General features: G+C 49.5%; 1 protein-coding gene across 4 annotated transcripts; it reads right to left on the bottom strand.

The window, feature by feature from the left end:
* Window positions 1-697: 697 nt before the first annotated feature.
* On the bottom strand, window positions 698-22,698 carry Syndig1l (synapse differentiation inducing 1 like). 4 transcript variants are annotated; one of them, XM_074067544.1, is made up of 4 exons: window positions 22,597-22,698; window positions 4,959-5,435; window positions 3,500-3,640; window positions 698-765 (listed from the first exon to the last, which is right to left on the bottom strand). In XM_074067544.1, exons 2-4 carry the CDS (start codon window positions 5,373-5,375, stop codon window positions 721-723), a joined length of 603 nt encoding a protein of 200 aa, XP_073923645.1. In that variant the 5' UTR covers window positions 5,376-5,435; window positions 22,597-22,698; the 3' UTR covers window positions 698-720. The 4 variants fall into 4 exon arrangements, with proteins under 4 accessions (XP_073923645.1, XP_073923642.1, XP_073923643.1 ...); XM_074067541.1 differs by lacking the exon at window positions 698-765 and adding an exon at window positions 1,860-3,387; XM_074067542.1 differs by lacking the exon at window positions 698-765 and adding an exon at window positions 1,860-2,829.
* Window positions 22,699-23,711: the final 1,013 nt, after the last annotated feature.

Genomic DNA, 23,711 nt, shown 5'->3' with positions numbered 1-23,711 from the left:
AGACCTCATCTCAGGAGAAGAAAGAGAGAAAGAGAAGAGAGAGAAGGAAAGAAGGAAGAAAGGAAGAAGAAGGGGAGGGAAGAGAAAAAAAGAAAAGAAAAAGCTGTGAGGCAGCCTGGCTAGCACAAACGGAGCCTAGGCTGGGTGTTTCCTGGTCCCCATTCTCGGGCCTGGAACCAGCATAGCGGTGGAGTGAGGCCTCAGAGGCTGCAAGGCTGTGTGAGACTCCTCAGCCACCATGCCTCCTTCTCTACCCTTTGCATGTGCTGCAAGTGTGCACATGTAGTCTTTGTGCATGTGTGGGCGGTGCCTGTGCACAAAGATGTGCACATTGTGTGGCTAGGCCTGTGCATATACACACGTACAGAAGTGTGTGCAGGTATGGTACATATACATGCACATGTGAACATGCATGTGTGTGTCTGGGTTTGTGCTCCCCCAAAAGCCAACCCTGAGACAAAGACTCAATTGCAGGGAGTTTATTGGAACTGAGGCCAGGCACACTATCAGACAGTGGGGAGAAGACAGAGGAAGACAGCCAGTGAGGAGCACTGTAGTACACAGAGTGCTGCTCTGGACAGCTGAAGCCTAATCCCACTGGGGATCCCTGGGAATCAGTGTGGAACATGGTCTTTTCCCACCCAAGGGGCAAGACATTGGGGCCACTCACCCATTCTCATTGGCTGAAGGCTGCATCACCTCTTGAGCACTTTTACCTTGTCAAGCCTGCTGGTCACTGTCACAGAGTCCCCAGGAAGCAGCCTTCTGTGTGTAGAAGGGAGGGCAGAGGGAACCTAGGTATACGTCCAGCAAACCTGCTCAGGGTGGTAGATGTGGAGGAAGTGGTGACATGGTGCCCAGGGCCCTTTAGGAAGGACAGACAGCAGCAAACAGCCTTCAGGGCGAGCTCCCTTAGGGGCTGGCCTCAGCTGAAGAGAGCCGCCCCACCCAAGGTCACACACCTTTCCAGTGATTGACCATGAGAGGGTAGAAAGGTCTGTCCCTTTATCCCACCTTGGGTCAATCCCAAAGGGCTTCCTGGCTCCACTGGGGGTTGGCCCAGACTGTCATTCCAAACTGTATCACAGCCTGATCTCTCCTTCTGCCCATACCTACCTCCTTCTCCTCCCTTCTACAAATGTATTCTGCATGCTGATCTCTGTCCCGGGGCCCCCAGTCCATACAATGAGAAAGAGAGAGAGAGAGAGAGAGAGAGAGAGAGAGAGTGTGTGTGTGTGTGTGTGTGTGTGTGTGCGCCTTGTAGGAAGGTGCCTATTGGGTATGGGGTATGCATAACCCCATACCTTCCACACACAGTGACCAGGCCAGCCCGTCTGCAGGCCCAGAGAAGCTCCTGGGGGCCCAACACAGAGAAAATATTGGGGATTTGCTGCTGAGGCTGAAGCCCGAGGCAGGCAGAGATGACTTCCTCTCCACACTGCCCAGGAGCATCTCTGAGGATAGAAGATATGGGGGCCCAAGATGGCTAGGAGAGGAGAGAGGCTCATTGACCTGCCACATTGGTCATCTCTATGGAGCCTCAGTCATCCTGGCTCCCATCTCTTCCTCCCTGACCTCCAAGGCTCTTCTACCTAAGAGAGATTTTTCTCCATGCTCAATGCTGCCATGCCTTGCATGAAATCAGAGGCAAGCTATCTGCCTACATTCAGGCTACAGAAAGCAGAGGAGTCCTAAAGAAGTGTTGGCCTCTGGCCACCCCTCCTCTTGAGGCCTATAATTAGGCTTGTCCTTTCCAGAAACTGCTGGGGCTCTGGAGCAGAAGACAGCTATTAGAGAAGAATAGGACACAGACAAAAGTGGGAGCAGGCAAGGACAGTAAGAGGCCAGAGGGTACCAGGTGGTACAGAAAAATTTATTACCAGAATAAATAACTACATAAGGGTATGTTGAAACTGCCAGTAATGCAGGGAGTGGAGGGCTGGGCAATGCTTGATGTAGGGGAGGGTGTGGGCACTCGTGGAGCACAGGAATGACAGGGTCCCCCAGTTGTGCACAGCACGATCCTGTAGCATGCTGACTCCCTGACCGCCTGATGTTCCTGTTGGCTGAATGGGTGGGAAAGAGTTGAGATGAGCCATGGGTAGAGGTGTCCATGAAGGTGTTCCAAGGCTGGCCAGGGATCAATCATTGAATGCCTCAGATGGGCTCCATCTTCCTCCTCATGTTGGCTGTGCACTCAGAAATGGCTGCAATTTGGCTCCAGCTTGGTTGTTCCAGACAGAATCCAAATCCCTTAGATGAATTCCACTTGTCCTTCTAGTCCTCGCTCAGCGGACACCTCCTTTAGGAAGCCCTTCTGAGCATTGGCTCAGCAGCCCATGTCTGCCTGTGTCCTTCCCTCACCTCTGCTGACTACTCCCCAAGCTCTCCTTCTGCCTTTTCCACAGGGCTCGATCTGGGGTCCAGCACTCAGTGGATGGGAGTGACAGTTCTCTCTTCCAGTCTCCCTGGAACCTCCTAGGCAGAGCCCAGAAAGGATGATGGGGTGAGGAGCAAGGACAGAGCGGGAAGGGCCTGAGGTCCAGTAGAATTTCAGGCCCCTAGGACCCTCCAGTGTCTTTGTCATTGCTGCCTTTCACCCCATAAGGTGAGTTCCAGGAACATCCCTTCTGTGTAGAGTTTACAAACTAAGACTCCTCAGGCCAGGATCCACAGTGTCTTATACGCCCATGGGGGAGATATGCAGCCCCCAGAAAGATTAAGGGTGCCTGGCTCTCCATGTATCTCCTTCCCAATGGGTGGGTCTGGGCATCACTGGGCCAGAGAAGGGGGTGGGGAGTTGCTCAGGCTGTCCCCAGGTGAAGGCCCCTGTGGGATGGAAGCACTGGGTCAGGTCCTCTGTCCCCTCCTGGAGCCTCCAGCTGTTTCTCTGTGTGGAGGTTGACAAGTGTGTAGCAGGCTGCCTGTGAGGTGGGAGACCCTTTAGGGCATGGGCAGAGCACACTGGATGAGGCTCTAGCTGCTGGGCAGCCCTGCCTCTCCTGTTTCCCATTCCCACCTGGGTTAGAGAGTGGTGCCCCTGACCTGCTCTGGGGCTGGGAGCAGCAGGCCAGAAGTGAAGGTTGGCTGCAGACTGGGAGGCTATCCCTCACTAAGCTGCCCCCAATAAATTCTGTCCAGGGCTAGGGCTTCCAGAGTCCACAGCCCCAGGCCCCCTCTGCTTCTTCAGCTGGGCCAGGAGAGTCAGGATACGGGTCTTATTGGCTACTAGCCATGGCCATTCTGGGACATGTAAGCTGCCAGAGCCACCACTACAGCCACATAGAGACCGGCGCCCACAACGATGGAGAGTGTGGCCAGGAAGAGGGCCCGGCGGGAGGTGGTGCTAGCCAGGTGAAAGTCTCCCTTGGAGATGGCCTTGCTGGTCTAGGGAGAGAGATGACTGATGAAAGGCAGCAGCCCGGCCCACCAGACCCCTGACCCCATCCTGCAGCCCAGGGAGGTGACCAAAGCATCCCTGGGCCCCAGGTGTACTTACCCCCTGGGAGAAGTAGAAGGCAGCAATGCCCAGTGGCCAGAAGCAGCAAAGCATGGAGAAGAGAGTGAGACCCAGGTGGTCCCTCGGAGGCAGCGTGAGAAAATTGTCTTCACTTTCACTCTCTGTTGAGGTTGCATCACTCTGCAACACAGAGGAGTTTAGTGGTCAGGCCCAGGGTTGCCCCAGACCTGTCAGACTGTTGTTTAGGCCCTGAGTTCAAGCCCCAGCACCACAAAAAAAATCAAAACCAAAACAAATACAAAACAAACAAACAACCCCCCCCAAAAAAGTAACCAGGCCTGGCAGTATATGTCTGCCAGCACTCAAGAAGTGGAGGCAAGAGGATTTCAAGTTGCAGACCAGCTTGGACTTGTCTCAAAAAACCAAAAACAAAAACACACAAACAAGGTAACACCAATGGGCAATTGTGCAGGGCGATAGTTTCCTCTGCTGTTGGTGGGAGTGTAGATTGGTTTTGTCACTCTATTAAAAACCTCACAATTACTGAATGATTCTACTTTTAGGAATTTATCACCAGAAAAGAATACAAGTCTCTAAACTGGGCACCATTGGCTCACATCTGTAATCCTCGCTACTCAGGAGGCAGAGATCAGGAAGATTGAGGTTTGAAGCCAGCCCTGGGTAAATAGTTTGTGAGACCCTATCTCAAAAAAACCCATCACAAAAAAAGGGCTGGTGAAGTGGCTCAAGGTATAGGTCTTGAGTTCAAATTTGAGAACCACAAAAAACAAAACAACAACAAAAAGTATGTACAGCAAGAGCTCTTTGGAGAAGAGAGGAAGAGGAAAAAAAAAAAACCAAATCTGTGAATAAGAAGAGACTTAGGTGATCACCCAACAAAACAATAACGCTCATTGAGTGGCCAATAGTTGCTATTTATCATTTGGGTTAATAAATATATAACCCAAGCTAGTGTTTCTCTTTTCTTTTTTTCTTTCAAGACATGGTCTTTCTATGTAGCACCACCTGGCCTGGAACTCGCTAAGTGGCCTGGCTAGCCTCAGTCTCCAAATTACCTGCCTCAGCCTCCAGAGTGCTGGGATCTCCAGCATGAGCCATTGCGCCCAGCTTCAAGCTAGTGTTTCTCTAACTGTTAGCTGTATCTGGATCAGAACCTTTCCTTTGGTGGCAAACAATTCCTGAGCTCTAATCCAGTCCTGTCAAATCTCAGCGTCTGGCTGGGCGCTAGTGGCTCATGCCTGTAATCCTAGCTACTCAGGAGGCAGAGATCAGGAGGATCGTGATTTGAAGCCAGCCTGGGCAAAAAGCTTGAGAGACCCTATCTTGAAAACACCCATCACAAAAAGGACTGGTGGAGTGGCTCAAGGTGTAGGTCCTGAGGTCAAACCTCAGAACTGCAAAAAACCAACCAAACAAAAAAACCAACTCAGTGTCTGGTAGGAGCCTGGGACTCTGCATTTAAAACAGATGTGCTCACCTCTTCCTCCTCCTGGCTGTCCTCCTGGACCTGCAGCTCTTCTTGAACCCCGTATGACACAGTCTGGATGGTAACATCTTCTTCAGCTTGGCCAGCTTCAGTGCACTGTTCTGTAAGCCCTGCCTGGGGTTCTCTGGCTTCTGTGAAGCTGGTCTCGCAGCTGCCTGCCCTGGACTCCTTGACTTTGTCCCTCCCCAGGAGGCAGCTGGGCCGATACCAGGCCTCCACTGCCAGCTGCAGGGACCCTGGGTCCAGGAGCTGGTGGGTGTGAGCAGGGCCAGGGCCACCCAGGAGGTAGGAGTAGAGCTTCTCCTGGCAGGACCAGCTGGGCGGGGCCTCTGGGAAGGGATAGGGGCCATGGAGGTGGGTGGGGCTGCTAGGCAGCAGTGGGTTCTGCAGTTCACTCAGGCTCTCCATGGTTCTGCAGGCAGCCTCTGGGGAGGGGAGCCTGGGCCAGTTGAGCAGCCTTCGCAGAGCCTATCGAGAAAGCAGGGCAGACACTGAAACATAGATTCATGACTGGAAGTGGTTAAGAAAGCAGATTCCACAATCTGACTTGGCTCTAAACGCTGCTTTGCCATTTGTCAGCTGTGGGATCCTGAGCTGGCTACTTCTTAGAGCCTCAGTTTCTTTGTCTGTGAAGTGGGGATAGCACTAGTGCTCACCTCAGAGAGTTGGCTCACCCATTTATCCTCTCGACACATGTTTACTGATCACGAGCTATATGCCAGGCAGTGTACCAGATGCTGGGAACGCAGCAATAAGAAAGGGAAGAAGCAGGGGAAAGGGAAAATGCCATTTTGTCTTCATAGAACTTAAACTTGTGTGCCAAAGACAGTTGTAAAATAATGTCATGGTCCTGAAGGAGAAGTCTAGCAGGTGCATGCTTGTAATGGTCAGAACTGACACAAATGCATGAAAAGCCCAGTGCCAGTGGCTCACACCTGTAATCCTAGTACTTGGAAGGCTGAGATCAGGAGGATCGAGGTCGGAGGTCAGCTTGGGAAAATAGTTTTCAAGACCCCCATCTCCAAATAACCAGAGCAAAATGGGTTGGAGGTGTAGCACAAGTGGTAGTGTCTGCTTTGCAAGCATGAAGCCCTGAGTTCAAACCCCAGACCCACACACAAAAAAAAAAAAAAAAAAAAAGAAGAAAGAATACAGAAAGGCAGGAAGGGCTTTGGAACTGAGATGTGAAGGGGCGACACAGACTAACAAGGTATAGGGGATGGTGTTATGGCTTAGATCTGGAATATCCCCCAAAGGCCTGGTCCTCAGGTTAGTGTATTGGAAAGTAGTGAAGACCTTTAAGAAATAGGGCCTAGTGGGAGGTTTTAGGACTTTGGGGGCATGCCCTTGAAGGGGATTGTGGGATATGACCTCTTTCTCATATTTACTTCCTGTTCACCGTAATATGAGAAGCTTGCTCCACCATGTGCTCCACACCATGATGTGCTGCCTTGTGACAGGTACAAAGCAACAGGGCCAATAGATAATGGACTGAAACCTCTGAAATAATGAGCCAAAATTAACCTTTCTTCTTTTTGAATTGATTATCTCGGTTATTTTGTTACAGTAACAGAAAACCGACTAATATAAATGGAGAACGCATTTTATGCAGAGGGAAGAATGTATGCAAAAGCCCTCTGGGTGGACAAAGGATGGTAGGGACAAGCGCCTGGGAGAACGCTAGTGTGGCTGCGTACAGAGAGATGCATGAGGTGGAGTTTGGGGGCCAGAGCAGGCAGCCCTGTTGATGTGTAAGGGGGCTGCAAGCATCTCAGCAGGAGTGAGTGAGAGGTTGGGATCTTTGCCATGGCTGTGAGCAGAATGGATTGGACAGGGCTGGGCTGACTGTGATAACATATGGAGGTTTTTGCTGTGGGTTACGTAAGCTGAGAATAACTAGAACTCAATGGTAGATAGAGAGAAGGAGTGGGCCTTGGGAGATACTCACAGGACTTGACCTGTGGGTTTTGGGGTTGAGAGAGGATTTGTTCTGGGGTAGAACAGAGCTGTGCTTAGCTTGGCACATGGTCCATGCTCATAGCTGCCAGCTCTTACCAGGGAGGACTCCTCCCCAAAGCATGGTCTTAGGAAGGTGCATGGTAGGCTAGTCTCTCTAAGGTAAATCATGACCTTGGGAAGTTCCTGCAGGATCCAAGGGCAGGGGCTTCCTAGGTGCTGGGACCAAACATCCCAGCTTCACTCCACAGATGCACCCCAAGGTCGAGTTATATAGAGACACACTCCAGGGCTGTCTTCCCCACTTCAGCCAACTGGGGCACCTTCGGGGCCTCTGAGAAGGCAGGCTGAAGGAGGCAGAGTGGCCCTCCAGTGTCTGGTCAACCACAGACCCACACACTTTGGGGTGTGGTAGGAGGAAGTGGGTGTGGAGAGAGGAGAGAGGCAAGCCAGATGGCCCTTAGGGAACTCTCCCTTTCCCCTTCCCAGGACCCTCATGCAGTGGTAGGATGACTTAAGGCAGCCCTAGAATTCTTTGTTTTCTTTTTTTGGCAGTACTATGGTTTGAACTCAAGGTTCCATGCTTGCTAGGCAGGTGCCCCACCTCTTGAGCCATGGCTCCAGTCCCAGCACCCCTGGATTTCTGTCTGAAGACTGGAATTCAGTCCTGGCCTGGATGCTATGAGTGACTTCATGCAACCCTCTGCATCTCCTCTTCTGCAAAGAGTAGATGACAACCCCTGCCCACCCACAAGTTGTTTTGAGGATCCAAAGAGATGGCTGAGGTGACAGTATGCTGTAGATAAGTGGGAGAGGCTGCTGTTTTTATTTCTGGGCTTCAGAACTTGTCTTCACCCACTAAGGCCGTACTGACCTCTCAGTAGGCACTCTGCTGATGATAAATGGGTAAGAGCGGGGAGAGCTTTCTGCTCCCAGGGCTGAGTTTATCTGGTCCCATACCCAGTCCCACTTCCTATCAAGAATCCACAGCCAAGCTGGGAGCTGGTGGCTCATACCTATAATCCTAGCTATTCAGGAGGCAGACATCAGGAGGACTGCAATTCGAAGCCAGCCCGGGGCAAATAGTTCGCGAGACCCTACCTCGAAAAAACCCTTCACAAAAAAGGTGCTGGTAGAGTGACTCAAGGTGAAGACCCTGAGTTCAACCCCAGTACCGCAAAAAAAAAAAAAAAAAGAATTCACGGCCAAGCCCAGATTCCTCAGGTAGGGATGAGAGTGGCTCACACCTGTAATCCAAGCTACTCAGGAAGCTAAGATCCAGTACAGGGCAGTACAGGGGTTTGAACTCAGGGCCTTATGCTTGTTGGGGAGGAGCTCTACCACTTGAGCCAAACCACCAGCCCTTTTTGTTTTGGGTAATTTTGAGATGGAGTCTTGCTTCTTTTTTTTTTTCCCCAGGCTGGCTTTAAGCTTTGAGCAAAAAGTTCGAAAGATTCCATTTGCACAGAAAAAAGGTAGGCATGGTGGCTCACGCCTGTCATACCAGCTACTGTGGAAACACAAATAGGATCATGGTCCAGGGTCCGGTCCAGATCCTCGGCAAAAAAGTGAGACCCTCTTAAATAACCAGAGCAAAAAGCACTAGAACTGTGGCTCAGGAAATAGGGTGCCTACCCAGCACGTGTGAAGTCCTGAGTTCAATCCCCAGTACCACAGACACACACACACACAAATCCACAGACCACACCTGGGAAAAGGCCATTTTCACTTCTGCCCCAAGAGACATGGCTGGATTCTAGAAGGTGGATCTTGAGAAACCTGAAGACAGAATGTGGCTCCAGGAATAATGAAGAGGGAGTGAGGGGAGGAGAGGGGCCTTGCAAGACTGGAGGCATGCATGGCAGGGCACTAAGGGTCTGTCCAGAGGGCACCAGGTTCCCCTGGCTGAAGCACCATGGGGGAAAGGGTGGGCTGTTGCCTGCTGGGGACAATGGAGTAGAAGAGGCTGCCATGACTCTAATTCTGAATAGAGTGAGAGGGGCTGCCTCTGAGCTGGGCTCCAAGAATGTCTAATATAGAGGGACACTGAGAAGAGGATGTGGCCTGAGGGCTCAACTCCTTATGTAGAGGACAAAGACAGTACTGGAGATGCCTAGATGGTGCCTAAGGGCCCTGTTGGTGTGTTAACCTGCTGCAAGTTCCAGATGGCTGTCCCCCAGCAGTTGCAGAAGTCTCCCCATGTGTGGTGATGGGACAGGGGGTAGCTGAGCTGGTCATGCAGGTTCAGGTCACTGTTGGTGGAACTCAAGTGCAGGGCTGCTCCTCCCTCTTCCCTTCTTTCTTACGGGTTGGGAGTCGGAAGCACTGAGGTTCCATTCCTGGTGCACCCCCTATTAACCTTTGATTTGCCCCTCAGTTCCCCATCTCTTCCATGAGGAAGGCATGAGGAGGAAATGGTCTCCGAGGGTGACTGCAGCATTAACACTGCATGTGGTCAAATAGCCCCACAGAGCCCCACAGAGAGCAGCTCCCTTCCCCAGCCTCCTTTCAGGAGTCAGGGATAGACGGCACATTCAGAGCCCAGTGGAGTCATTGTTCCCTGCCACTGCCCCTTGGACAGGTTGAGGAAAGCAAGGGAAAGGCACAACATCTGTTCTAGCTCTCCCCATGCAACCTCAGTCCCAGCCCTGTCCTGCCCCCTGCCCATTCGCCCACCCTCTGGGCGCCTAGGACATGGCTCCCAGTGGTCCCTCAGCCTCTTTTTTCTTTCTTTCTTGTTTTTTTGTTTAGACTAGAGGTGTAGCTCAAGCAGTAGAGTGCTGCTTTGCAAGCATAAAAGTCCTGAGTTCAAACCCCAGTTCCACCAAAACAAAAAACCAAAAACAAACAAAAAGATGTCCTATGCACAGCACTGTTTGATGCAATGCAATAAATTTCAGTTTCTTTGAAGAAGGATCAAAGTGGCTGTACAAGACATACAACTGCTGTCCTTCAACCTCTTCTTCAGCTGGTCTTAGTGTATGACCCCTGGGCTTGGGGCCTCCAGAGTCCTCCAGCCAAAACGCTGCACTGTCACTGTGTACATGAGCTGAAGTGTGCAGGAGCAAGGTGGGTGGGCAGCCAAACTCAACCCTGCCCTATACTCTGCCTCACCAGGAGGCTAGGAGGCTGTGGCTAGTCCCTGCCATCTGTTTTATTCCCCCTTAAAGGGATGAAAAGATACCTGGAGACTGTAGGGCCATTTGTAGGGCATCCAGAGCAGGCAGGGACAGCTGGATCCCAGCTCAAACCCTGCTCCTGTTAGACTCTATTAGTCAAAGTGCACCAGGAGTCCTGGCCATACACACCCTTTCCTGGATTACTGGCCCCTTGGGCTCTCCCGGGGCCCCAAAGCAGGGCTTCTCAGATGCAGAGTCCTGTCTTCACCCAATGGAAAAATGGGAAGCCGCTTGAATGCCCAACAACTGGACACAAGTTCAATAAATTATGGCACATAATTTATAATCCAATGGTCCAAGGCCTTTGAACAGGCTTATGAAGCGCAGTGATGTGAGAAAATGCTCACCGCAGATTCAGTGAGGAGGAAGAAAAGAAAACGGTGTGTGCATGTAATCGCCACTCCACCAAAATATCAACAGTGAATAGCTCCTGGGGGGGGAGCAGTGCTTTTCATTTTCTTTTTTATACCCTCTTCTTTCTGTTTTCCACATTTATTTTTTTTTTTACAATGAGCATATACTACTTTTAAACCAGAAAAAAATTAAGTGCATAGATTTCTCTTGAGTCAAATTATCTAAAATCAGTTTAAAGCCTTCCCAGGCTGGAGATTCCTTCTGGGTTTGGTGGCTGAGTACAATATTAAAGCCTGCTCCCGCCCACACTCACACTACTGCCTCACACCCACACCTCCACTTCCACAAAGTAACCCCAGTTTACTGGCTGCAGCATCCTGATCTGGTCCAGCCATGACAAAATCACGGTTCTCTATACAGCTCTTCCCCCTCCCCCCCCAGCCCTCCCCCCTGCCCCTGCCCCAAGTCTAGAAGTCATACAGGAGTTCATGGCCTGATCCCAGGAACCCAGTCCTAAGTCCTGGCTAGTAGGAGGGGGCAGTAAGTCTTCAGACCAGATCTTCTTTGCCCTTGGCTTGGCCAGCCCTTCCAGTGTGCTCCTTGGGTCTGCCTGTCCTTGTTCTTTGGAGTGGGGGACCCACATTCAAGGCAGAGCAAATCTCATGACCACCTCTGCTGCACGGAGCCACGTGGGCTGCATGTGCCTTCCAGACCGGTGTGGCTGTAGTGTACATGCAGGTGAGTGAGTGTACACATGCACACGTGTGTACACTCTTCTCCAGAGGACAGTCACGAGAGGGTCTGAGATTCTGAAGATTGCTCCAAGTTATGCAGTTGGGGCTGTGGATGAGCCCCACAAAAGAAGAGGGGCAGAAGGTGGCTCCGGGAAGCCCCAGCCCCTGGGTTGTCTTCAACTAAGCTGAGAATTTAGCTGGACCCTAAGGTTTAAGGTTTTCTACTCCCATACCTGGGGCAGGCAACCATACAGGGATCCATCCCCTGGAGTCCAATTACAGCCTCCCGCTGAGTCAAGTGCAATTTCACTGGAGTCCAATCACACAGAGCAACATTGGTTTCCTTATCTAGAAAATGTATGGGAGAGCTAGGAGCAGCCAGTTGTTAACAACTCAGCTCAATAGTACCCTAGAACTTATACTTATTGAGCTTTTTCCTACGTGCCAGGAACTGAACAGTTCTAAGTGCTCGTTTGACTCTGTAATTCTAGTGGGAGGGGAACAATAGGATAGGGGATTTCTCTTCCAGCTGTGGCAGACTAACTTGTGTCACACCAAATTGCCAACAATTGCTAGGAAAGCTGGGGGAAAATATGAAGGCATCAGAGAATCAAAGGGAGCACAAAGTAGAGGGGTCAAAATGCCTAAGAAAAGAGAGACCCAGACAGGACAGCCTGACCCTTGACCCCTTGACGGTGTGCTTACCTTCGGGGCCTTTTCTGATACACAAGGGGCACCCCAGCAGCACCAGGGGCTGGGGGGAGAAAAACTGGAGTTCAGGGTCTGATAAGAAGGCGGGCCCGTGGGGCTGATGGCAGTGGCTCAAGTGATAGAGCATCTGCCTAGCAAGCGTGAGGCCCCAAGTTCAAAAAGAAAAAAAAAATCCAACTAAATGCTGCATAGAAGAAATGTACCTGAGATATAAAAATACATAAAAGGTGGGAGGGAGAGGTGGCCCAAATAATGTATATAATGTAAGTAAATGTAAAAACAATAAAATAACATTTTTTAAAAGTCCAAAACAAAACACAAAAAGGTTGATAGTCAAAGAATGGAATGATAACAACAGCCTGCACTTAGTAAATTCTCGCATTCTAAATGCTACATATTACCTCGTCTAACCCTTATGCTATCTCTGAGAAGTCTAAGCCGTCACCACCTCATTTTGCAGATAAGGACACTGAACGTAAGAAAGTTGTGTGTCCCCGGCACACAGCTGGAGTGGGAGAGCCACACATGAGCCCCAGAAGTCAGACTTCAGTCACCACGCCTCAGTCCCACCACCATGTGTCAGCTACCATTTCCCAAGTGCTCGCTTTGTTCTGAACACCTTGCCGAGGGCTTGGAATACATCGTCTCACCTAACCATCCTCTGTCACGTGTGGGAAAACCGGGGCTCAGTCTTCCAAGATCCTGTGGCGGAAGAGTGGCAGAGCCCCACTCAACCCAAGTCTGCCTGACCAGACTGCATGAGTGCATTTAACCACTAAACGGTGATGCCATGCTGGCAGATCCTGGAGTCCTGGACAATGATGCACATGGACCCACAGGCTGGCTGGGACAGCATCGAGCTGTCCAGGATATGCTGCAAGGTGGAGGCCTGCAGGAGGCTTGTTTTGTGCCCAACTGCATGGTGGCCTGTCAAGTGCTTGGGAGGAGAGGCCACAGGGAGAGTGTGAGGTATGGCCCAAAGATGGGTCAAACCCTCAGGTGACAGTTACAATAGGCTGCATCCTCATCTGAGTCAGGTGTTTCATGTACTTTATTTAATTTCTGTATTTATTTATTTATTTGGAGGTCCTGGGTATTGAACTCAGGCCCTTGAAAATTCTATGCAAAGACTCTACCATGTAGGCCATGCCCCTAGTCCACTTTGATTTTTAAGTTTGTTTATCAAATAGGGTTTCATGCTAACTTTGCTGGGGCTGGCTTGTTACCACAGTCCTCCTACCTCTGCCTTCTGAGTAGCTAGGATTACAGGTGTGTACCACCACACCCAGCCTTGCTATGTATCTCATGCTGCCCCAAACTCCTGATCTTCCTGCCTCTGCCTCCTAAATGCTGGGACTACAGGCATGCCCAACTCTATATATTTTATCTTAAAACCTTACAACAGAGCCAAGGTCTCACTCATGTAGCTCAGGCTGCCCTCAAACTCACGATCTTCCTGTCTCAGCCTCCTGAGTGCTGAGACGTCACGCCCAGCTAGGAACTGGTTTTGAATGGGTTAAAACCAGTGTCCTCAGTGAAGAGAATAAGAAGTGGGAGCTTTAAGAGGAGATTAAGAGATTTGGGTTGATTTAGTAGCCTAGGGATGACTGTCCAGAAAACCTTTGAAGACCTAGAGTCAAGTAAATACAGATCCATAGTGATGACCCTGTCAGATAGTCAGCCACTATCTCCCAGTGCAACAGGAGAGATTGCTTTTAAACTGAAAGATAAAAGCCAGAGCTTTCTACAAGATTAAATAGAAATGATTAAAGTCCAGGGGAAAAGTGAGATCTTTGAGAATATGTGCTAGACCATCTTCTAGTCAGATAACACATAAACTGTTCTGCAAACTGTGAAGTGCAGTGACTTTGGTAGTTTTTTGTAGAAGGCTTAGGGCTGGATTGATGATATCTAGCCTGTAAGCAAGAGAGCCACCAACCCAGCTTGAAGTTGTTATCTGCAGCATCTGCCAGCAAAAAGAGAAGCAGGGGTGGAACGGAGCGAGGTGGCAGAGCCAAGGAAAATGGGTTGCTCTTTCTTTGTTTCAGCTTACCTCAGCAAACCAAGCACACTGATTATCCTTTCTCTCTCCTCTGTGTCCTTCCCTAACCCCTCATCCTTCCTAACAGCTCTTGAACATACTACTGTCTCCCTCATTTAAAACATGGAATACAGCTGGGCGCTGGCAGCTTACGCACGTAATCCTAGCTTCTCAGGAGGCAGAGACCAGGAGGATCTGGGTTTGAGGCCAGCCCAGGCAAATAGTTTTCGAGACCTTATCTTGAAAAAATCCAACACAAAACAGGGCTGGTAGAGTGGCTCAAGTGGTAGAACTCTGCCTAGCAAATGTGAGGCCTTGAGTTAAAACCCCAGTACCACCAAAAAACCACGAAGCAAACAAACAAAAAACATGAAATCTTTGCAGCGATTGGGAAACGCGGCTGCAAGGACTTTGACACACTCCAGTAGACAGGTGGCGTCCATGCCCCTCCTTTCTCACATGGGAGGGTTGTGACTGTCTCACCCATAGAGCGCAGCAAAATGATGGTATGTGACTTCTGAGGCCAGATTATAAAAAGCCATGGTCTGTCACCTTGTTTGCTGGCATACTCTCTTGGAACCTTGGGCTGTCCTGTGGATAGCTGGACTACTCTAAGGCCACCATGTTGGAGAGGCCGTGTATGTGTAAAGGCTCTGGTTGATGGAACCCACTGAGCCCAACCATCTAGTTATCTTCAAGATGCCAGATGTAGGAGTGCAGCAATCTGGGGCTGTCCAAATGAGCCTGTCTGTCTCCAGGTGAGTTCTGTTGATGCCACATGGAGTGGATGGTCACACAGCCAACCCGGCCTGCATTTCTGACCTCTCAAAGTCAATGCAGTGTCTGCTGTTTAAGCTACTAAGTTTTGGGGGTGGTTAGGCAGCAAGGGATAACTGGGACATTTTCCTCAGTGCCTTTGCCCCCTTCAGCCCCTGTCCCTCCCTCCTTCACTTCACAGCCGTGTTTCTCACAAGCTCCACTCACATCAACACACTTTAGCCCTCAGCAAAAGGGCCACTTCCTCAGGGAGGCTGTCCCTACACAGTCTAGATTTCAGTTTCCGTTCCTTGGTTATCTGCACTCTTCCTCTCACAGTGCTTGCCACAGTCTCTATTTATATATGTGTGATTGTTGATTAGTGTCTTTCTCCCTCACGAGATTGTGAACTCCAGAGGGATGGGGAATGCGTTTCTTGCCCATTCCTGCACGCCCTTGGCCTGGTATATATTAGGCACTCAGTAGACAGCTAATTTCATGAATGAATGAGTGATTAGTGAGTGAGTGAGCTAGGTGGACTGTACTGGGGCTCCCTTGTAAGAAAGCACTTTCTAGAAGCTGGATGTGGTAGTGCACACCTGTAATTCCAGCACTGAAGAGGCTAAGACAGGAGGATCCTGAGTTCTAGACTATCCTGGGCTAGTGAGATCCTATCTCAAAACAAAAACAAAAACAAACCCCTAGGGAAAATAAAAGAAAAAGAAAAAGAAAAAAGAAAGCACTTTCCAGGATCTGGGATGGATGGAGCACACCTGCAGGAGGCACATTTAATTCTGTACAACAAGCATTTCTCGGGCAGTTACTTCAGGCCATTTCTTGGGATGCAAAAATAGACAAGAGGTAGCACCTGCTGTGAGGCGCAGTGGGAAATATAGACGGGCAAAGACAAGTTTCTATAGAATGGAGAAAGTTGTGCAGGCACCACATAGAGTGCCAGGGATCCCTTGCTGGGACAGCGGTGGACGGCGGAATCGCAGAAGAGGCTCCTCAGAGAAGGTGACATCTGAAAAGACTCTTGAAGGTTGAACAAGTAGGAGTCATTTAGATGAGACAGTGAGAGTGGGACATTTTCAGCAAGAGCAACACCATGAACAAAGGCATAGCAGAGTGGTAGTTAGGGGAAGCCAGGTCTGTGGGCAGTGGGGAGCCAGTGATGGGTGGTAGTGGGGAAGGACATGGCCCTGCATGTGTTTCAGACAGAGCACTTTGGCTGGCAGCAGTGGATAGAAAGGATTCGGTGACAATGAGAATGAGGACCATGAGTCCTTTAAGAAATTGTTGTATCTTTGTCTCTATTCACAATAGCTAAGATAGGGAATCACCTAGGTGCCCATCAACAGTGAATAGATAGAGAAAAAGTATATATATATATATATATATATATATATATATATATATATATATATAAAATGGAATATTATTCAGTCATAAAGAGGAGTGAAGTCCTATCATTTGCAGCAAAATGGATGGACCTAGAAGGCATCATGTTAGGTGAAATAAGCCAGACACAGACAGACAAGTACTGGATGCTCTCTCTTATATGTGGAAGCTAAAAAAGAAGTTGACTGAATGGCTGGGTAAGGTTCCTCCCACCTGTCTACATGAGAGTTGGAGAGCAGGCAAAAAGTGAGTGATTTGGCAGAGTAGCTCAAGTGGTTAGAGTGCCTGCCTAGCAAACATGAAAAAAAGTTAGTGAGATCCCACCAATAAGCTGGGCATGGTGGTACCTGCTTCTTATCCTTGCTCTCTGAGAGGCATCAAAAGGAGAATTGTAGCCCAAGCCAGCCTGGGCAAAAACTCAAAACCCTACTTGAAAAAAAGGCTGGGGGTGGTGATTCAAGTGGTAAAATATTTGCCTAGCAAACTCGAGGCCCTAAGTTCAAACTCCAGTACTGCCCAAAAGAGAAGTTGACCTGAATGTAGAGTAGTGATTACTAGAGACTGGGAAGAGCTGGAGGGAAGGGTGGATAAAAGAGTCTGGATATAATGGGTACCGAACACAGTCAGAGAAAAGGAATAAGGTCTGGGGTTCAAAAACAGAGTAAGGGGACTCATTTCACAATAACCTATTATGTATTTTATGACAGTCTAGAAGGGAGACACTCAAAAGCTCCAGACATGAAATGATAAGGAGAGGGAAATGCTAATTACCCTGATTTGATCAGTGTTTGTATGAAATACACCGAACCACTGTGGAAGTGCAGGAGAGGATGAGGCCCTAAATTGCACTGAGGCAGAATGGAGAGAGTGAAGTCATGTGAGGAAGAGCTAGGAGGCTGAATGAGCGTGAGTTCATGGTTAAGCAGAAGAGAGAGGACAGAGTCAAGAATTACTGTTCCTGGCTTTGTCAACAGAGTAGAAAGTGATTGACCAACTGAAATGGACAAACAAGGTGGAGGCTGCTGGCTCAAGATGCCAACCTGAGCACAAAGACCTCCTTTTTGTTTGTTTGGTTTTTGTTTTATTTTTTTGAGACAGGGCTTCACTTTATAGCCCAGATTGGCTCTTGATTTTGATCCTCCTGCTTTGGCCTCCCAAGTGCTGGAATTATAGACATTCACCACCACACTGGTTCTCTTTTCCTTTGTAAGCTTCTATTAAAATGACAGTATATTTAAAGAATGAAATCATAACAAAACTGGAATAAAGAATGACATCAATGGGTCAGAAACATTGAGGACATCCTGAGAGATAAAGAACAGATAAGAGTCCTTGATCAAGAACCCAGTGCAGACAGACATGCAGTCTCACACACCAGAGAGGTAAGGACAACTTCTACTCAGGCCTGTGGAGAAAAGAATCTTACCCAACCAAAGGAGATCCATGCCAGCTACCTAGTCTAGTCGACACCTTCCTGCATTCATAAGTACCAATGGACAAAAGAAGATAATGAAAAACAGCTACATGAAAATAAAAAGGAAGAATGTAATACACAAAGTGAAAATTCAATAAGATTCCAAAACCAATCAAGAGTCAGAAAGGATCCTTACATTTCTATTTTGAATTCATATACGCAGCGATATGAGGACATTGGATCTCTAGCACAAGAAGAGCCTGCTATGGAAAAGGAACAATCCACAAACATAAAAGTTTTCAAAATTGAAAATAATTGTCTAAATTTTAAAAATTCAATGGAGAGATTGGATAGTAGAATGGACTCAGATAAAAACTAACCTTTCAATTTAAAAGAAAAGGTTAATGAAAGTCCCCAAGAGAGAACCAGATGACAAAGACATGCACATAAGAAAGTTAAGGTCTGGAGGAGTGGTTCAAGTGGTAGAATGCCTGCCTAACAAATGTGAGATCCTGAGTTCAAGGCTCAGTGCTGCCAAAGGAAATACCACGCAAAGCCAGCAAATAATTTGTGAGACCCTATCTCAAAACAAACCATCACAAAAAAGGATTGGTGGAGTGGCTCAAACTGTAACACCACCTGCCTAGCAAGAGTGAGGCCTTGAGTTCAAACCCCAGTGCTGCCAAAAAAAAAAAGAGAGAGAGAGACATGGAGAAGAGTTCCAGGAGGTCCATATCCATCTAATAGGATTTTGAGAGAGACAGAACAGAAAGACTAGAAGAGAAAAATAATAATTAAAGAAGCATCACATTGTACCCCATAAATATATACAATTATTATTTGTCTACTAGAAATTAAATTAAAAATAATTAAAGAAGCAGAAGCACAAAGTATTTCCCAAGCTTACAAAAATAGGAAAATTTAGAATGAGAAGGCCCATAAAATACCAAGCTGGAGAAATGAGCACGTACAGAGGAATGGGATGGGAAGAAAAGTGGGTGAGTTTAGTTTGAAAGTGCCTGTGGGATCCTGGGGCAGAAATTCTGCCTGGTAGTTGAAAATATGAATATAGTGGGTATACTGGTAGTTGAATTCACTGGGTAGTGGTATGGGCAAGTCTGGTGAGAGATTTGAGATTTGGAGAAGGAAAAGAAGAGGAGAAAAGAGGAGGGGACAAAAAAAGAAAGGGCTGAAAAGGGGACCCAGGAAGGACAGATAGAACAGCTGGAGCCCTTTTTGATTTTGACGGGACATGTCTTAGTTGCTGTCACCTATCCTCTTGCCTATCCCTGCCACCCTGGGCCACCCTGGGCCACACTGGCCTCTGCCTCAAAGCATAATCCTCCTTCCTGGCAGACAGGTTTTAAATGAGAAGGGTGAAAATTGCTGGGAAGATTGGGATGGTGACTCTATTCTTCAAATTAGTCCATTTTCAGGTGGAAATCAAATCTTTATTCTAGCTGAAACAACTTGTCTCTCCACTGAAGCAGCTCATTCTGAACCACTTAGAAGCAAACAGCACATCTAATGGTGGAAGAGAACACACCTAATGGGAGGCAGAGGATTGGGCCCTTGCTCCCTGCTTAGTTTTTGGGCTGGCGATGGGAGAGTGAGGGTGGCAGCTTCGGGAGAAGGGAAAAAAGAGAATAAGAGAAAGGGAAGAGAACATAGATCTTGATACAAAGAGCAGGGATGAGGCCCAGTTTTGTTTGTTTGTTTGACACAGGGTCCAACCATGTAGCCCAAGATGGCCTTGAACTCAGGATCCTTCTGCCTCAGCCTCCTCAGTGCTGAGATTATGGGCATGTAACACCAAGCTCAGCTTAGAAGCCCAGTCTTTATTGTCCTCTAACTTGCAACAGAGGGGAACTTGCCCCCAAAAGAATGCCAACTGAGTTTTCTGAGAGGGGAAGAAGATTGGAAAATGCAGGTTTTGAAAACTGGGATGGTACTTTTTCCCTAAGTGAAGGCTGTTCCTTCTGTGTCTTTCTCCTTGAGGTGGTATACTTTGGGCTGGACGTCCCTTTAGAACTTACAGATGAATTGGACTTTTGCATATGAAGGTAATTAATAATGTACCCATGTCTCCAAATATTTTCTGCATCTGCCATTTTTGTGTGTGCCATGCAGGGGAAGGCACCTGCAGTTACGTGTTCCGATGTTTTAGCCTCTCTCTTACATGCACACAATACATACACTCACACACACACACATGCACACGCTTCTTAATGACCATGTTTCATTTCTTCTTACCCCTTCCCCTGTTCCAAATAACTAACATCATCCAAAACCATAGCATGGTTGACTCCCTTCTTCCCCGTAAGGTCTTACAGAGGGGCTGAGTAGGAACCTTAGCAAGGAGGGGCAGGAGGGGACACAGGAAGTAGTCAATGAATAGTTTTCCCTGGTTGGGAGAGGAGCCTGATGTTATCTGCCTGGGTGACCACAGATGTCCTGAACCCCGACAGCTCTGAGGGTGTGTGGACACTGAGACAGCTGCACATGGAGGGGTAGTGTATGGTCCCCAGCCTAGTAGCAGGCCAGCTCCCCCACAGACCAGTCCTACAGAAAATGAAACCTCTCTCTCTGCCTGCTGTTGCTGCCACTGTCACTTTGTTATGAGGGTTAGTGACTGTCCATTAACTCCAGACAGCTGATTCTTGCCAGTACTGCACCAACAGCTGGGAGCCAGAAAGCGCTGGCGAGGGGAAGGGGGGCTGGTCTCCCACCATGGCTGGGCACTCACAGAGTAAGTCAGGGAGGTCACTGGCATGGCTTACTCAGCTCTACCCAAGTGCCAATTAGCTGAGGTTTTTCTGAGCATTGGCTGGGCCTGCCACAATTGAGGGAAATTATTGTCAGAGAAGCTCATTTTGGTTTTTTAAAAAAGAAACCTCTCCATCAGGATGGATCTTTACTGAATGGCCCCTCTTCCAATCTTCCTAGGAGGGAGATCCCAGCTAGCCAAGGTCCCTGAAAGAGATGGCCAAGGGTCAAGTCCTTGGCCTGTGGCTGCTCACAAGGGTTCTTGGTGGTGGTGGTGGTGTGTGTGTGTGTGGGGGGGGGGATGGTTCCTGGCCTGTTGGCTTGGAGGCAGGGGTCCTACAGCTCAGCTGCTCTGTATACAATCATGGCTTCCTGGGGAAATAAGGAAGAGAGGGTTCTTTAGAAAAGACCAGTTTCATAAATGGCCTCTTCTGGTTCTTATTGCTCCCTTCCACTCCATTCATAAAATTCAATTTGTCATTGAAAAGCCACTAACCAGGTTCTTCAAACCAGGTTAATGAAGGTGATATCTTGTATTCCAGAACTGAGGAGTTTGTGGGCTTAGGACAGCCTCAGAGAGCCCCACAGGACATCTGGGCTGGAAATCTTAGAACTCATCTTGTCCAAGTCTCTTCTTTTACAGATGAGAAAACCAAGGCCCACGGAAAGGAAGGGACCTGCCTGAGACAGTAAGTGGCAGATCTGGGACCAGAACCCTGGGATCCTGAGTCCCTATCACATGCTTTTATTCTGATACATTTTCACATTTCATTCCCTTATTTTATACCAAATTACTGAGTCCTTACTATCTTCCAGGTGCTGTGGTGGAAGGGGTGTGGAGGGAAGCAAAGAGATGAAAACAACACAATCCTTGCCTTCTAGGAGCTGTTTTCCCTAGATCTGTGATTCTTGAGGGAGAAAAAAAAAATAAAAACTGTGAGTCAGATTCTTACCCTATATTATCTTAAATAGATGATGAAGGAGAAGGGGGAGGAATTCTTTTATCTTCTCAAGATTTGTAAGCTGGACTTCATTAAATTGGGGACTCTGGGAGTCATGGCTGGTATGGGAGAAGAAGGGACAGGTGACACTGACAGCAGTTCTGGCTAGGGTTGGGGACAGTGACAGTAGCTCATGCTGGTATGGAGATGTATGGTTGACAAGTTCCATTCAGGTACTTTGTTTCAGGGTCCCCTAGGTTATCAGGGCTGGGAATCTTAGAACTCATCTGGTCCAAGTCTCTTTTACAGATGAGAAAACTGAGGCCCATGGAAAGGAAAGGAACTCTGAGCAGAAACTCAGCGTTCTTACCCCGCCTTAGGGGTGAGAAACTGAGGTTCAGATAGCTCAGGTCACTGACCAAAGCCAGTAAATGGCAGGAGCCAGCCAGGGACTCCTAATCTAGGGCCCTTTCTCCCACTGGGGGTGGGGAGGTTGTGCTGGCTTGGAGGGTGGGGATGAAGCTGTATGAAGCAGTGGTCAGCCACCGCGATAAGCCAAGTCTTCCTCTACGCAGTTTTATTTGGTTCGCTACATTCTGCCACTCAGAACTCTGCTCTGAAGAACTGGAAGCACTTTGCAGGCCTGAATGAGCTCATTCGACACTCTTGCCAGAAAGAGAGAGAACTCCAAATGGAGGCTCTGCCTAGGGTCATCAGCACGCAGGCACAGAACAGAAAACAGGACCCAGGCGCCCCACTTTGTCCTCTTGCACCAATCAGTATGATGCAAAACTGGTCTCCTTCCATGGCAGTCAAGAGGACCACAGGATAAAATTGAGTTGTTTTCTGGTACCTCCGTCCTTCCTTGGAGAAATAAATGTGTTAATCAGTCCTGAGAAGATGGGCCCATTTGTTGGCCCACCGGCCATTTCTAGGGCAAAGAAATCTCAGAGACAAGGGAATAACAGCCACTCCAGTCACCAGGGTGACCAGGCTTGGATAGGAGAGGGGAACTTAGTGAAGCCACTTATATTTTGTTAATGTCGCAGAACCTTGGTGGGGACTGGGGTGCTAGGGAGCCTGGGAGACTCTAGTGTTTCTGCAACCGGTGGGCAGTGTGTCCCAGAGCTGCCTGAGGTCAGGGGGCAAGCCTGATGGGGTGGAGTCCGGGTGCCCAGGCGCCTGCCATGGTCCCATTCCCTCAGGTTCCTCGTAGTGTCCCTTGACTGCAGGATGAGGGGTGAGATAGACATGGCATGAGCTCTGGAGCGCAAGGTGCGGCCAGCAGGGAGTCAGAGCTCCATCCCCGAGAGAGCTCCCACTGCCCTCCCCTGCCCAGCTCTGCGCTCCCGCTGCGCCCCGAGACGGCCCCTTACCTGTCCCGCCGCGGACGGTCCCGCCGCCTCCGCGGGGCTCGGGGGCCCGGCATGGGCCAGCTAGCGACGGCGTCCCCGCTTCGCGGCCGCGGTGGAGCTCCCGGCCCCGCGTCCCTGCCACCGCCGCCGCCGCCGCCGCCGCCACCACCGCTGCTTCAGCACCGCGGACAGCGCCCGCCCGCCGCCCGCCGCCGCCGCCGCCGCCCGCCCCGCCCGGCGCGGTCCCGGGAGCCCCGCATCCTGGCCCGGCCCCGCCGCCGCCGCCGCCGCGCAGCCCTCAGCCCGGCCCAAGGCTGCTCCGCGCAGACTTGGAGGTGCAGCGACGAGGATCCCTCTTCTCCCCGCCTCCTCCCGCCGCCGCCTCCTTCTCGCCTCCCTGCTCCGTGCTCCCTTCCACGCTCCAGGATCAGCCCACCAGGCACCCCGGCCCCGGCTCCCGGAGGGGGGGCGCCGGGCGGGGCGGGGCGAGAAGTCTGGGAGCCCGGGGGAGGCGGCGGAACTAGGGGCGCGCAGCTGGAGTCGGCTGTTCCTAGCCCTTTTCCCTTCTCCCCTGCCCTCCTCCCGCCCGTCACCAGAGCGATGCGAGGCTCTTGGGTTTCTTGAAGCATTTTGGAGCTTCTAGGCTCCCAGGCTCTGAGTTTTAATACTGAGCTGCCCTAAAAAGAGAAACAGAAAGCATTTACTGAGTGCCTACTATATACCAGACACCACGCCAAGCTATCGTTTTAACCAACTTAATCTCATTTAATTTTCTTAACAACTCTGTTAGGCATATTCCCTGCCACCACCACCTCCCCAGCCCCCAGGACGCTGAGCTCACAAGGATTAAATCTCTCGATTTGGAGATAACGTGCATAGGTTTTAAAGCCCATAAGCTTAAATTCTGGTGACTCTTAGCAAGTTATTTAACCTAGCTTGGTGCTGGTGTCTCACTCCTGTAATCCTAGCTACAGGAGGATCTCGGTTCAAGGCCAGCCTGGGCAAGTACTTCTGGAGACCCACATCTCCAAAATAACCAGAGTGAAAATGGACTGGTGGCTCAAGCAGTAGACCACTTGCTTTGCAAATAGGAGGCCCTGAGTTCAAAGCCCAATCCTACAAAAAAAAAAAAAATC

The sequence above is a fragment of the Castor canadensis genome, chromosome 3 (genome assembly GCF_047511655.1).
Source record: "Castor canadensis chromosome 3, mCasCan1.hap1v2, whole genome shotgun sequence".
NCBI lineage: Eukaryota > Metazoa > Chordata > Mammalia > Rodentia > Castoridae > Castor > Castor canadensis.
This window is presented reverse-complemented; position numbering and strand designations above follow the sequence as displayed.

Coding starts and splice junctions, on each gene's coding strand:
- Syndig1l (XM_074067541.1), bottom strand. CDS start 5,375: ATGGAGAGCCTGAGTGAACTGCAGAACCCACTGCTGCCTAGCAGCCCC. Junction 3,641..4,958: donor ACAGCCAGGAGGAGGAAGAG/GTGAGCACATCT, acceptor TCTGTGTTGCAG/AGTGATGCAACCTCAACAGA. Junction 3,388..3,499: donor CCTTCTACTTCTCCCAGGGG/GTAAGTACACCT, acceptor CTCTCTCCCTAG/ACCAGCAAGGCCATCTCCAA.